The 15,596-nt window shown below is 40.6% G+C and overlaps 2 protein-coding genes across 14 annotated transcripts in view; both read left to right on the top strand.

Annotated features, from left to right (window-relative positions):
• The first annotated feature begins 4,240 nt into the window (after positions 1-4,240).
• The window catches only part of Atf7ip2 (activating transcription factor 7 interacting protein 2), a 72,834-nt gene continuing 61,478 nt past the window's right edge, over positions 4,241-15,596 (top strand). For 8 of the 13 annotated variants that reach the window (XM_013065617.3, XM_013065621.3, XM_087202942.1 and 5 more), the window contains exon 1: positions 7,924-8,032. The gene's annotated coding sequence lies outside the window, so the exon portion shown is untranslated. Of the gene's footprint in view, positions 4,376-7,923; positions 8,033-8,121; positions 8,248-9,240; positions 14,488-15,596 lie in introns of those variants that run through there. The other 5 variants (XM_021244479.2, XM_087202946.1, XM_087202945.1 and 2 more) reach the window with 5 other exon arrangements.
• On the top strand, positions 4,282-4,656 carry LOC101717055 (large ribosomal subunit protein eL39-like). Its single transcript, XM_087202949.1, has one exon. It carries the CDS (start codon positions 4,282-4,284, stop codon positions 4,435-4,437), a length of 156 nt encoding a protein of 51 aa, XP_087059075.1. The 3' UTR covers positions 4,438-4,656.

A 15,596-nucleotide genomic window follows, 5' to 3' on the forward strand; every position in this document is an offset into this window, starting at 1 on the left:
CTTACGGGGAAACACAGGGGATGGGGGTTCCCTCTCTTCCCAACAACATATCAAACTAAAAGGCAAATTGAGGCACACTAAATGTGAGAACAAAAAGCTTATTAGTCTAACTAAACTGAGAATGGCCATCAAGGAAACATGCATTTTTACGGTGTAGAAGGTTCCAAAATGACATCCAAGAGGTCTAATTTTATAGATAGAAAAATGAACAAATCATGCTGGAAAGGTTGGAGTGGGGGAGAGTATGGATAAGTTTAATTATGAAGAGGTCTTTGAATTTTTACCATATAATGCTACCATGTTGTTTAGGCTTCCTTGGATACTTTTATTTATTTATTTATTTATTTATTGTTTTTTGGTACCAGGGATCGAACTTGGGTTCTTGCGCTTGCGAGGCAGGCAGACAAACCACTGAGCTAAATCCCCGGCCCTACTTGGATACTTTTAAAAGATTAAATGAAATGAGGAGTTTATGATGCTTTCAAAAATCTATCTAGAAACCCTAGGATACTGCTCCATTTAAGAGATGAATATTCAGCAGAGTGTGGTGGTTCATGCCTGTCTCCCAACACTGGGAGACTCAGGCAAGAGGATACCAAGTTTGAGCCCAGTGTGGACAATTTAGCAACTTCAAGACCCTATCTCAAAATGTAAGAGTTTAAAAAAATAAAAAATTCTGGGAATACAGCCCAGTGCAAAGGTTTAATCTCAGTACTAAAAAAAAAGGTGGTGGGGAGGGGAGTTAAGCCCCCTGTGGTGATGCTTCCCTAATCCCAGCTGCTCTAGAGACTGAGGCAATAGGATTGAGAGTTGAGGCCAGCCTGGGCTTTAAAAAAAAAAAAAAAAAAATGAAAATTTCTCTCCTTGAATATAAGAGGTTTCAGATAGTTTGCAGTTTACTCAAACCTGGAATCAAATTTCTTCAGGAAGTGTTGGTTTTCTTGAAGTAAGAGAAAATAATTAGAACACTAGAGGAGTTTCGTTAAATTGACCATTGTTTCCTGATTTTTTGCAGTGGAGGAGGTGGGGGAAATACGTATTCCTTAGCTTTCAAAAGATAAATAGCTCTTGAGTGCACAGTGTATGGGAAAAGAGTTATTTGGATGAAGATGTCTTTGTGATGTAAATAAATACACCGTTCCCCATTCTTTTTTCCATTATCTTTTAAAAGTTGAGCTGCCAAGGACACATCATTGTCATTTTTTTCTTTGATAATGAATCTTCTGTTTTAATTGGTACAAGAGAAAGAATTATGTTTTCTTATTCTAATGCAGTATTTGTTTCTGAATCATTCAAATTGAGCTGCTGCTGCCTAACCAAAATGAATATATTCCATCTCGCTAAATTTTTTGTTTTGTTTTTTTGTTTTCTGAGACTAGGTCATGCTATCCATTTCATGCTGGCCTTACCGTAGCGCACGAAGGCTGGCCTTGAATTCCTGGCAGTCCTCCTGTTTCAGCTGCCCTACTGCTGGGATTACAGGTGTGTACCACCGTGCCCAGCAAGCATTAAAATTTTTAACAAAACGTATACATCTACATGAAAACTAATACTGTTTTAGAAAGGATTTATAATGTGAAAATAATGTGTTTATGAAATTCCTTAGTCCAGGAAAACCTGGGGCATGAGACAGTCACCTTGGTCGTTCTTACCTAGTACAGCATGTTTCTGCCAACTCCCTGACCTATAAAGATAATAAATATTTCCCATTTAAAGGAAATCCTGGGCCAGGGATTTAGCTCAGTGGTTTCGCCGCCTACTGCACAAGCGCAAGGACCGAGTTCGATCCTCGGTACCAAAAAAATAAAAAATAATAATAAAGGAAATCCTTCCCTGGAATATAAAACATAAGTAAGCAATGACCAGTCAACAACCTCTGGTATTCTTTTTGGCCAATATAATTTTAACAACCATCTTGCTATAACTCCCTTTTTTTTTTTTTTTTGGTACCAGGGATCAAACTCAACACCTTGTGCTTGCATGGCAGGCAGCGGAACCACTGAGCTAAATCCCCGGCCCTATAACTCCCTTCTTGTTCATTTTTCTATCTATAAAATTAGACCTCTTGGATGTCATTTTGGAACCTTCTACACCGTAAAAATGCATGTTTCCTTGATGGCCATTCTCAGTTTAGTTAGACTAATAAGCTTTTTGTTCTCACATTTAGTGTGCCTCAATTTGCCTTTTAGTTTGATATGTTGTTGGGAAGAGAGGGAACCCCCATCCCCTGTGTTTCCCCGTAAGTTCTCTTTTTTGCCCTTTGACTAGATTTTGAAAACCTATTATTACAAGAGCTGATTAACAAGAGAAAAGCATCAAAGTTTTATTAAATGTACATGAGAATCTTGACAGGAGAGTGAAGGCTGAGAAGTTCATACATCAGAAAAGCCTGGGCCCTGAGTAATTGAAAAGTGGAAATTTTTATACCATAGTTTTAAGTTGGGAGAGGGCTGGTGGCAAATGAAACAGAACTTGACATTGACAGAGGCAAAAGTTTTTAGCAGATAACCAGGTATCATAGTTGACCTGTGGTTAGGGACTTGCTTTTTTTTTTTTGGTATCGGGGATCAAACTTGGGACCTCGCACTTGTGAAGCAGGCAGCGGAACCACTGAGTTAAAATCCTCGGCCCTCGCTTTCTTTAGGAACAGGTTGTTCACATAGCATAACAGAGCATTTAGGGCTACCAGAAAGAATGTGACAGGATGCACGCTGTGAAGCTACGATATGTGTAATAGGACTTTACAGCTAACAGAAAGAACATACTAGTGAAACTAGGCTACATATATCAGAATATAACAGGCTATACATTGTGAACAATAAAGCTAACAGGATATTCATATATAATTTTTTTTTTTTTGTACCGGGGATCGAACTCAGGACCTTGTGCTTGTAACGCAAGCGTGGTGCCACTGAGCTAAATCCCTGGCTCAGGATATATGTATTTTGTGGCGGCTTACCTGTGGTTTTATATAAGTATAAAGTATCACCTATGGGGAGGGGTTGCGGATTTGCTTGTTTCTGGACAAGTAGGAGCAAATAAAAGCCTGGGTGTTTTGAGGCTTAAGGGTTTAAAAATTTCTGTATTATTACCACTGAGATGTGGTCTCACTGAGTTACCCAGACTGGCCTCAAATTTATGAGTCTTCTGCCTCAGCCTCTCAAGTAGATGGGATTGGAGGCATGTGTCACTGACCCAGCTTTTCCTTTTTTTTTTTTTGGTACTGGGGATTGAACTTGGGTGCTTGTGCTTGCGCAGCAGGCAACAAAACCACTGAGCTAAATGCCTGGCTAGCTCTTCATTTTTGAAAGCTACTCTCACCACATATAGAATTTCCTGGTTGATGGATGTTGTTGTTATTTTCTTTCAGTACTTTAAATATGTAACCTCAGTGCTTTCTAATCTCCATAGTTTTTGCTGAGAAACTGGCTGTTAATTTCTTAGAGGGTACCTTGTACATGATGAGTCGCTATTTGCTGATTTCAACATTCTCTTGATGTTCATAATCCCCCTCCTAGTGGTGTATGTAGAGACATTTATTACAATTGATTACCTCCAGTCTTCTTTTTTAATTAGTGTGGTTTGTGATTCATAATAATTAACATTTATATTGGAGAATTGGTGTATATCACAGCTTGGTCATTTTTACTCCCCCATCCACTTCCTGCCCTCTTGTCTCCCCAGTCTTTGATTTTTGACAGTTTGATTATAATATGTGTCAGTGTGAAGTTCTTTGTGTTTATCTTGTTTTCTGTTTTTCCGGCAGGATATCAGTATGTTGCCCAGACTGCTTTGAACTTCTGGGGTTAAATGATCATCCTCCTTTACCCTCTCAAGTAGCTAGGACTACAGGCACATGCAGCACACTTCACAGCCAGCTCCCAGCTGGTCTGTCTGTCTGCCTCCCTGGCCCCCCAACCCTTTCTTTTACTGAGAATTGAACCTAGGGCCTTGTACGCGTTAAACTGGCACTCTTAACACTGAACTATAGTCTCAACCCTGTAGATGATTTTTTAACACATTTGCATTTTCTGGTGATATTCTCTACTAGTTTATGTATCCCACTGGCATGTTCCATCTCTTTCCTTCAACATATAAATCAAGTTATTTAAATATCTTTAATCCAGGTTTCTGTTTCATTTGTTGCCCTGCTTCATTCATTTAGCAGTTTTCTGTTTATTACTTCTTTAATTACTTTATCATCTTAGTTTTTTTTTTTTAAATACCAGAAAGCTGTGCTCTCCAACATTGTGGTGTATACATTTGACTCCATTCCTCGCCATGTCTTCACACAAGACTTTCAGAATGAAGAGACTCCTGGCCAAAAAACAAAAGCAGAATCGTCCCATCCCTCAGTGGATTCAGATGAAAACCGGTAATAAAATCAGGTACAACTCCAAGAGGAGACATTGGAGACGTACCAAGCTGGGTCTATAAGGAATCGCACATGAGTTCACACACATATTGAAGCTGTGTTAAGATCACTGTCATTTTATTATGTCAAACTTAAAATGTCTCAATGTTTAGACAGTTAGACATGTTTATTAGGAATATGCTTTTTGGTTTTGTTGAAATGGTTTGTACTAGTAGGTTCGATTAGTAATAAATATGTGGAACCTTTTGTTTGAAAAATAAAATTTTTGACCATGTGCTAGAATTTAACATTTTGTTGTTGTTCTGTTGGTTTTGTTTGTTTTGCCATCTTGGGGATTGAACCCAGTACCTGAGAATACTAAGCAAGTGTTCTATCACTGAGCTAAACCACCGGCCCTTAACATATAAAAAGAAACCCATTTGTCAATTTGAGGCCATTCAATTCTCCACCTGTTTCACTACAGTTCTACATTAGTGCTAAAATTTATCAACTTCTCTTTCTCCCCAGTAATGGCTCTCTGATCCGATCCTTGATCTATTCCCCCAAATAACAGGTGATTTAAAATGGCTCCTCAATCAGTTTACACTTCTAAATTGTTTTCCTTATTCTGTAAATATTGTTTAGTCTTCCATGCTTCCACTCCTCTCTAGTGTTTTTGTCATTTGTGTAATTTAGGTTTTTCCTGGTTATCAGTGGAAACATTGACCCACTAGGAACTACTACATGGGTAAACCCAGTTTTTCTCGAAAGGCTTTGTACATGTGTATGGTTTCTATCTCAATGTGTCAGCTGCCAATGTGTTGCACAAAAGTAGCTCCAGACACACATGCATGAATAAGCATGTGGTCTACCCTGGTCTGCACCCTACTGGACAGGTAAGACCTTGCCAATATTGTTTTGTTTGCTTTTTGAGACAGGATTTAACTGAGTTGTCCAGTGTGACTTTGAACTGCACCCTCCAAATACCTAGGGATAGTTCCTCTTATATTTAACCATTTGTAATTGTATTAGTCAAGGGTCCCTGGAGAAACAGCAGATAGTGTTGGGCAGGAAGTTATGCATCAGTAGGTGTGGAGACAGGTGGCTGGAGACCAGGTGGAGCTACAGGAGAAGCAAAGAGATATTTGAATTTTTTTCCTTGCTTAATTTTCTTTCATTAGCTGTAGATGAAATCCAAACAAATTGATGATCTCAAGCTATGGCCAAAAAGAATGTAATCTCTGAGCATGTGGATGAGATGGAGGATCCTAAAGAAGTCCAGACCTTGAGCAAGACCTTGGAAAAAGCTTCAATGTCTCAAAACAGCTAAATTTAAACATTGCACTGAGAGAGTAGTTAGGAGCCTTTTTTCCCTTGTAATTTGTTTTTCTTTTTCTTTTTTTTGGTACTGAGGATCGAACTCTGGTCCTTGTGCTTGCAGAGCAGGTGGCAGTTCCCTTGTAATTTTATCAAAACAACTCCATTTATCCTTGTAGCACAAATATGGCCTCAAAGGAGGAAATTATATTCCTTGACCCAATTATCATAAATGTGGCCTGAATCTTAATTTGGGTGTCTTTTCAATTTGTACTTCTCTTGTACAGCAGACCTGCCTATACTCTGTACTAATGTTTTTGTGTCTTGCTTGAACTCTGTTTTTCCCCCAGCCTTTGCATTGAGCTGTAGTAAGTCCCTGATTTACAAACGAGTTCCATTGCTGGAGAACGTTCATAGGTCAGATTTATTGGTAAGTCCAAGAGAGTGAGTCTTACACACCTTTGACACAGATATACAATGTAAAGCATAAAAAACCAAACCTCCACATCACCACTGCTTTTCCTCTTGCTTCTGGATATCCTGGGCTCTGACTGAGCACTGTACTACTACACTATCACACTGTATAGTAAGCACACAGCAGTATAACTGTGACGCAATTGGGCAGAAACGTGAGCTATTTCCCAGTTTGTTCTCATCTACATAATGCAAGGTCTGTTCATATTTGAAGTTTGCAACTCAAATGTTTCTAAGTCGAGGACTGTGTGTGTGTGTGTGTGTGTGTGTGTGTGTGTGTGTGTGTGTGTATATATATATATATATATATGCCCACCCCCCCCTTTTAATTTTTTGAAACAGACTTGCTTGCCCAGGCTAAGCTTAAATTTACATTCCTGCTGCTTCAGCCTCCCAGAAGGCTGAGATTGATTACAGGTGTCCACTACCTTCCCACCAGATTTTTAAATTTTGAGACAAGTTCTCACTAAGTGGCCCAGGCTGAGCAAGAATTGCTCTTGCCTTGGGCTCCCAGAGTGCTGAGATTACAGGGGTGCTCCATCAAGCCCTGCTTGAAGTATGTTTTGTTACTAATTTAACCCAGTTTGTCTGGCCTTGACTCATTTTTCTGGTACCCAGTCCTGAGGCGCGTAAGGCAGGCATCTTGTGATAAAGGGGTTTAATCACCTGATTAATGGGTATGGTTCTGCCACCACAGAGCTGGTGGTCCTCATGACCACCTATCCAGGGAGTCCTATGATGACCACCAAGGGAATATCATCCAGGCTCCTCAGAACCAGGCATAGCCCAGTGTTACCAACTCCTTGGGTTCTTGTGCTATCAGAAGAATCAGAAGCACCTTGGGACAGTAACAAGGCTTTTTTTGTTATGCTCAAGCACAGTAGGGAACGCCCCGGAGTATAAGAACCCTAGGCTGACGCAAACAAAGGACAAAAGTATATAGTTTTTAAGACAACTATGGGGTAGGCTGGAACTCAATCTCATGATGTTTAGGGTACACAAGAAAAAGGGCTGGAATGAATACCACCAAAAAAGAAAAAGCCCCATGTTGGAGGTGGTGGCACAAACCACTGAGGAGGCTGAGGCAGGAGAATCACTTGAGTTCAGGGTCAGTTGGGGCTAATACAGTGAGTTCAAGGCCAGCCTGGATTACATAGAGCCTGCCACAAAGTCCCTCCCCACCCCTACGCGCCACAAGTCAGCCCTATCATAGTTATTCTTGTTTTGTGGTCCTAAAGATGGAGCCCAGGGCCTCAAACATTCTAGGCAAGCACTGTATCAGTGACTGGAGAGTTACCCTGGAACATTTGCGCTGAACTATATCCCCATCCCTTTTTATTTTTTTATTTTGAGACAGTCGCTAGATTGCTAATTTGCCCAGGCTGGGCTCCAAATTGCGACTGTCCTGCCTCAGCCTCCCAGTGTGCTGGGCTTTTGGGAGGACCACTTATTTGAATCGCAAACTTGAAAGGGTCCTCAGAAAACTATGATAAAGACACATTTTAATGCGATATTTAAGACATATGGATCTGTAAACTGTTATGCCGGGGCCTTTTCTCCTAATCAAAGTGTGCTGTCAAAATTCCCGAAATGCTCTCTAAGCCTCCCCAGGAACGAAGGTCCAGCTTTGCGGGGAAGCCCTGGGGCTGTCCGGAGGAAGCGCCCAGAGAGGCGAACCCGCTTCGTTCTGCCGCCCTTCCACCCGCCCACTCTACTCGCTTCTCCCTGATTGGCTGGGCTGCTGCAGGCTCACGCTTCCATTGGCCAGGACTCGGGGTAGGCGGAGGCAGATTTACCTCAGCCGGACCTGGCGAGGCGGTCTTTCCGCGCTTCGCTTGTGGCACTCGGAGGTTGAGGAGCGAGGCGGCGGACTCCGTTTCGCGCAAGGTACGCAGTTGTCTAGGAGCGGCCCGCGCGAGCGGCGGTTGGCGGGGCGGCGGCTGTGGGGCGCTGCGGGGGCTCCCGCGCGGCGTGGCGAGTGGGGCGGTTGCGGCGAGCCGGGGCTGGGACGCGTGTGGCTGCCGGGCCGCGGGGCGCGGGGCTCGGGGCGGGCCCGGGGTCGGAGCTACTTGGAGGCGGCCGCTGCCGAGTTCTTCCCGCCGGTAAGTGAGCGCCTTGCTCTCGGCCCAGGGCGTCTACAGGCGACCCCCAACCTGGTCGCCTGTTCCGAGGGGCCTGGAGCCGTTCAGGTGGTCTCTACCTGACATGGCCCCAGGTGCCTGAAGTTAGCTGGACCCGGTCGGTCAAGTGTTGGGAGGCGGTAGACCCGAGGGAGGGCGCACAGTTGAGGAAGACCCTAGCATGACAGGGACATAAAGCTGGGATATGGCTTTTTTTCGTGATCCTGGGAGGACCTTTGAACCCAGAACCTCTGCAGTGAGCTACATCTCAAGCCCTTTTAAAATTTGTTGTGAGGAAGGTCTTGTTAAATCGTGTAGTTGTCCCAGGGTTAGGCTCGAATTTGTCGTCCTTCTGCCTCAGCCTCCTAGTGTGCGGGGAGTGCAGGTGTGCGCCACCATGCCGCTTGGAATACAAACTTTACCAATACAGGTTTATTCTGGTTTAATCCTGAGGAGACAAAAACAAAATGGCTGACAGGGGGGACAGCAGCCCAGGGTAATGTTGGCCGAGAGCAGTTTTACTTTTTCAGCCCAAGCAAATTCCTCCTTGCAGACCCTGCTCTGAACTGATGCCCACCCCAAATATAGGTCTCCCTTATCTATTCCTCCTTAGCAGACCCAGCCCTAGAGTGATGCCCACTCCAAGTACAAGTCTCCCTTATCTATTCCTCTTTGGCAGACCCTACGCTGAAGAGATGCATATTCCAAATATGTGTCTCCTTTATCTAGCCAACCTTACCCTGAACTAATGTTTTCTAATCCGGAGTTTGAATTTGCTATCACAATCAGTAATAATGATATCATATGTAACCAATCAACTGCTTGCTCTGCTTCTTAGTTCCTGTTTGCAAACCCTATGTAAACTGTAGAAGGACAAAAGACAGCTGCTTGGTTCTTTGAGGAACTGTCCCGACCAGCCCGCCCGCCCCCGCCCCCCCCCCACATAATAAAGTTTGCTTTCTGCCTCCCGAGGCCTGAGTACCTTTCCGTGTTTCCCATCTGCCATTACACTGAGAGTCTTTTTAAAAGTAAAAATTTATCTTTTATGGATGCCTGGAAAAGGAAAAAGAAACAATTTTTCTTATCTGCTGTCTCTCACCTTTTTCTAATTTTGGCAGACAATTTCAAGGCTGTATCTAAACAAAAGAAACAATAACCACTCTGTCTCTCTGCTTAAAACCCTACTGAGAAAACTGACTTATGCCTTGGCATGTTTCTATGTTAAAGATGAACTTTCTTTTCTTTTTTTTTTTTTTTGTTTGGTACTGGGGATTGAACTCAGGTCCTTGCGTTTTCGAGGCAGGCGGTGGAACCATTGAGCCAAATCCCGGGCCCAAAGATGAATTTTATAATGTAGTAAGCCAGTACAAGTTGCTTGTTAATTTACGAGGTGATAGGTATTAACGCTCTTAAGATTTGTATATGGTCACAAATTCACAATCTAGAAAGACAGTTACATTGAGTAATTCACATTAGAAAAATTATATCCACCTAAATGCAGTTACTATACATTGGAACTATTTTCATTGGGATTTTGTCATTAGCTAATAGCCAATAAATGACTAGCAACAGAAATATTTGCAATTTAAATGAGGAAAGAATATTCAAAACAAAGATAATTGAGATAACAAAAGCTTTTGAAAACACAAAAATGGAGCTTCTAAATGAAGGACAATCACATTGAATTCAGCTTTCCTGACATGCTTTCATTTTAATCATTCAGGTTATTTTTAGAAGTGCTGAGGAATCTGACCTTAATCCACTTTATTTTATTTTTAATATTTTGGTACTGGGGATTAAAATCGGGACCTTGCGCTTGCGAGGTAGGTGGTGGAACCACTGAGCTAAATCCCCAGCCCATCCACTTTTAAATCTCATCTACAGAGATGCACAGATCACATCCTAATATTAACTTTGGCTCAACAGAAATGCATGAGCAATGATTTAATTGGAAATGATTTATATGCTTCTAAGAACTGGTGTGATCTTTGCTGAGCATAGTGGCACGCGCCTGTAATCACAGCACTTGGGAGACTGAGGCCAGAGGATGGTTGTGAGTTTGAGGCCAGCCTGAGCTTGGTAGTGAGATCTTGTCCTAAAAAAACCAAAAATAAATACATAACGGGTTTAATCTAGATATATCTTGAATTTTCTCCCCTGCTTACCCTTTGACCTTGTACTTCATTGCACCTCTCAATTCTGCCATATTTCCTTGCTACTTAATATTTTGACTTTTATTGTAGAACTATTGGGTGATCCCTCAGTTTTTGCCTGTGCAGATACCATAGTTTTCTTCTGATGAGTGTGTACAGATACACTGGTACATGCCTGCAATTCTAGCACTTAGGAACTAAGTAAGGCAGGATGATCTCAAATTTTAGGCCAGCCGGGGCTACATAATGAGGCCACCCCCCAAAAATTCCACCCAGATTTATTTCATTCAATGCAGTCAATTTTAACATATTGGATATTTGCTTTTAAATTTTTTTTCTAGCATTAATATGGATGAGTATTCTTAATAGGTTGAGTAAGAATACAAAATGCAAAGAACCATATTCTATCTCATTGTCACATATTCTTACATCATTTACTTATTTATTCTGCTGGCTGAAGCTTAAACATACTATTAAAGTACATTACAATTGACTCAGATAACTTTTTAATCTTCATGTTTACCAATCTGAGGAGAGCAGACCACTCAGACAATGTCTAGAGAGAAATAACTAAATTTTAGAGGGAGGGGAATTGATAACAGATGTACTATAACTTGAACTTTTGAACTCTGTAAAAGATATTTTATTAATAATTATATAGAAGCATTATATAGAACAATTAGCAATTACATAGAAGCATTAAATAGGGTGATTTCTATTAGTATACCTCCAAGCCTCTGCTGTGCATAGTGCTGTTGAAGTAAAGGCATATAAGGTAGCCATGGCAAAAGTTGTAAGACCTATTCTGGTGCTCTTTGTGAAGGAGAATATAACTCAATGTGGCTTTCTAGAGCACTGAGCTACATCCCCAGACCATTTTAAAATTTTTAATGGGGTTCTTGATAAGTGGCTGAGTTACCCAGGAAGATTCAAACTTGTGATTCTCCTGAGGGCTAGGGTTATGGTTCATTGGTAAAGGGCTTGCACAAGGCCCTGGGTTCAATCCCCACCACTAGCACCAACACACACAAACACACACACACACAAAGTCATATTAAAAATAGAGATGTTTCTTTTGGGGCCACCAATCTAACAGGAATAGTGTGGGAAGAAAAACGGCACAATCATTATATGTACCTATAGCTTCCAAACTATATGAGAAAAAAAGCAATTACTAAATTAAGAGAAATAGACAAATCCAGAATCATAGTATTCTGTCTCCTCTCTTCTCTCTCTTTTGGTGGTTCTGAGGATTAAGCCTTGATGCGCTTTACCACAAAGCTAGCTAACCAGCTCATTCATTCATTCATATATTTATTATTAGGTTTCTTCTTTGAGATAGTTTTGCTATTTAGTTTAGACTGCTCTTGAACTCATTGTGTAGCCCAGGCTGGCCTCAAACTCATTGCAGTTCTCCTGCCTCAGCTTCCGAGTGCTAGGATTACAAGCTTGCACCACTATGCCTGGTTTATGTATTTATTGAGACAAGGTTTTGCTGAGTTCCCCATGCTGGCCTCAAAGTTAATATCTTTCTGCTTCAACCACCCCAGTAGTGAGAATTACAGGCGTAAGCCACTATGCCCACCATAGTGTTGTATGTGTCTACTCTTAACATTCTTGTATTAATAGCTAGAAGTTCATAAAAAGCACAGTTAAGAAATTTGATCTAGTTGAGATATATGCATATATCACCAAACAGTGCTGGAATACACATCCTGTATGCTGGGTCTGATGGCACGTACCTGTAATCCCAGCTACTTGGGAGCCTGAGAAGGATCACAAGTTTGAGGCCAGTCTGGTCAAAATAGTGAGACCCCCATCTAAAGACAAGGAAGAAGGAAGGGAAGATGGACACATTATGTTACATATGTATGAAATTTGAATTACAAATTGACCATGAAGCTGGCCTCAACTGCTATGGAATTAAGCTAACTTTATTTCTATTCTGGCCTGTTGAGATGGGGTCTTGCTATGTAGCTCAAGCTGGCCCGGAACTCCTTCCTCCCACATCAGCCTCCTAAGTGCTAGGATTACAGGTATAAACCATCATGCCTTGGCTAATCTAAATTGGAATAACAAAAATGTAACTTAGAGTTCCACAATTGCTTGGAAATGAATCATTTCTCTTCTTCTTTTGGCTCTTGGTGTAGTTCCGGTTGGCCTTGAATTTACTATGTAGCCCAGGCTGGCCTTGAACTTGCTATGATTCGCCTGCCTCAGCCTCCCAGAGTGTTGGTATTATAGGTGTGCACCATCATACCCAGTGATGAATCCTTATTTTTCTATGTACAGTGAAACCTCAGTTTTTGAGTGGCTCTAAGCTCAGACTTTCCACTATTTGAACACAAAGTTTAAAAAAATCTCCTCAGTGTTCATATCTTTGCTCAGTAGTCAAATTGAAAATCCGACTTGATAAAACCTGTACCAGCCAAGAGTGGGTCACGTGTCACATCTTGCCTCACACACAAAAGGGTAACATTTTAGTCTAAGTGCTGCTGTGGCCCAAACAACGTATAATGCTTATGTTAGGGCCTTAAAACATTGGTCATTGTGCTTTTTTTTTTTTTTTTTTGGTACCAGAGATCGAGCTCGGGACCTTGGGCTTGCGAGGCAGGCAGTGGAACCACTGAGCTAAATCCATGGCCCTTTTGCACTTTATTCATGTAAAATATTATAACCATGGCTCCAGAGAAAGTTAGTTGTAAGAGCTGTCAAGCTAACAAGAAAACTGAGAACCACAATAGAGTTAAAGAAATCATTGTGAAAATTGTTAAAGACCTGGAAAAATGAATTTATAAGTATAACTTTTGGGCCTTGGAACCAGTTATATGGTTTTCTGTTATTTCTTATAGGAAAAATAAGTTCAGTTCTCAAACTTTTTGGTGTTCCAACACGAATTTGGGACAAAATGAATTTGACAACCAAAGTATCAGTGTAATCCACAAATCAGAAAAAATTATTCTGAAAATTAAAAAATATTTTGAGCAAAATGCAGATGAGATTTATCAAAATTTATGAGCTCAACTAAAGTAAAGTTCAGAAGAAAATGTGTAGCTTTGAATATAAAGTTATTAGAAAGGAGAAAAAGTTTTCACATAAAGTGGAATAAAAACAGTCCAGTCTACTACTCTGTAATCTCATTTTAGTTGTGTCAGAAAATCCTGCTTTACGAAGAATAGGATGTTAGAAGTGCAAGTAGGCTTTTTGGTGCTATTGTGGCTGTCTCAGAATAGTCTGCCTTGATTTTAATCCAGAATGCACAACAATTTGAAGTTGTCTCAAACATATTTTTAAGGCATTTGTGATGTTAAGCAGTTTATCTTCTAATACAGACAAGGTTGATTTGCATGGCTTATTCACAAACAGGTCATGGATCCATTCTTTCCCAGTTTGGGGGTCTTTTGTAGTAGAGGAGTAATGCTGAAACTCATTTGAAAACTGAGGTAGATGGTCATGCACCTGCTAGGAGAAAGAAGGCCCTAATTCTGTCTTTCAAAATCACTGTTAAAATTGAAACACCTCAAAAATACCAAAGTTCATTAATCATTTCCATAATTCCAGTTTGCCTTCAAATGCAACACTTTTATCTGCCAACTTAAATACAGTTGTCATTCTCCCCTGAAGTGACAGACTAAGTTCCTTGGCATAGGTTGAGTATGTCACATGAGTTAGAAAGTTTGACAACTCATTCTGTACTGAAGTGTGCTGCCAGTGGTGGATTTTTCTAAAAGAAATCTCTGATAACAGCTCTTACAAGTAAAGAACTGACCAGTGTTCTACCTTTAAAAAGCCATCTCACTTCTGTATAAGAGAAGACATTTGTGCTCTTCATTCATCACCTTACAGAGCTACATGAATAAGTATGAGTTAAAGGCATGTACTTTAATATGGTTAATAATGAGTTCCTGTGACATTTTCAACTAGCCAGTATTTTTCCACAGATAACAGTGTGTAGACTCATCTTAAGCATCCTCTTGGACTTGAGTAGTGAAACCAAAAAGCTATCTAGTCATGTCAGTTGTTCCACTGGTGGATATACGGACACAGAATGACCACTTTAGTTTTCCTGGTATGTAATCAAAGACTTGATTAGTTCTGTAACTATGATGTTGGCTGGCAAAAAAAGAAAAGTGCACATAACATAACCTCATGTACATCTTCCTGAAAAATATATCACACAAAAACAAGCATTGTTGCCTTGTCAACATCACTGGACTCATTCATCAACCTGGATCATGTACCACAGTGACTCAGTTAATCCTCACTAACAGTTGTGCCTCAATGTTCTCTGTGATTTTATCAGTCGATCTAGTTATGGTGCTACCAAACAAAGAACCATGTGCCGCCTTTTGAATTGCAGTTTTTCCTAAAAGTTCATGACAAATGTCCTTAACAGTAAGCAGGATTAACTCTTTACCCATAGTTAAGAGCTTCTTAGCTTTAGTAATGCAGTTAGCTGCTAAAGAATGATGCTATCAGTAAAAGACACATTTGATGAAGTGGCGGACTCCAATAATTGCTTCTGTTCTATGTTCACAAATTTTTCTTTTCAATAAAATCTAAAGGCTTGTCTTAATGTAGAGTGTGGTCTCCACATGGCAAAGCAATTTTGAAAGCTTTGTTTGGATGGCTGGTCCCCACATATTATACAGACATTCCTTGTTTAACAACTGAGTTCTGTTCCTGCAGCTAGGTTGTTAAGTGAATTGGAATGAGGAATGTGTATACAGTATGTAAATTGCAATATTCAGGAAAAAATGGTCAAAGGAAACTCCCAACTTGATAACTTTGCTTTTATTTGCATAACTCTTACATGCAGTAATGTTATGTGAAACAACATAAAACTGCAGCATTGTACTATACAGTACAGTCAGCAGAAATTATAGTACTGTATAAACAACGGCGACTCTACCCCCAAAAAAGACATTGAGGCTTTGTACAGATGTGGAGGACTATATGAAAAATAGCAAAAATATGGGTCATAAGTCCAATCACTTGTTAAACAGGTAGGTTATTATACAAGGAATATCTGTACAAAGCAGGCTCAGAGAATATGAATCACCTGTTGCAATGAACTCATAAGACTATATTGTCTGTTAAATGCAGCTTTCTTTTTGTGGGCAGTCTTAGAGTCTACTGTCTCGTCATTGAGTCTTCCCCCTTTTCCAAGAAGCTCAC

This window comes from Heterocephalus glaber, unplaced genomic scaffold, assembly GCF_053883595.1.
Source record: "Heterocephalus glaber isolate CG9 unplaced genomic scaffold, H.glaber_assembly_v1.0 deba00001781, whole genome shotgun sequence".
Taxonomy (NCBI): domain Eukaryota; kingdom Metazoa; phylum Chordata; class Mammalia; order Rodentia; family Bathyergidae; genus Heterocephalus; species Heterocephalus glaber.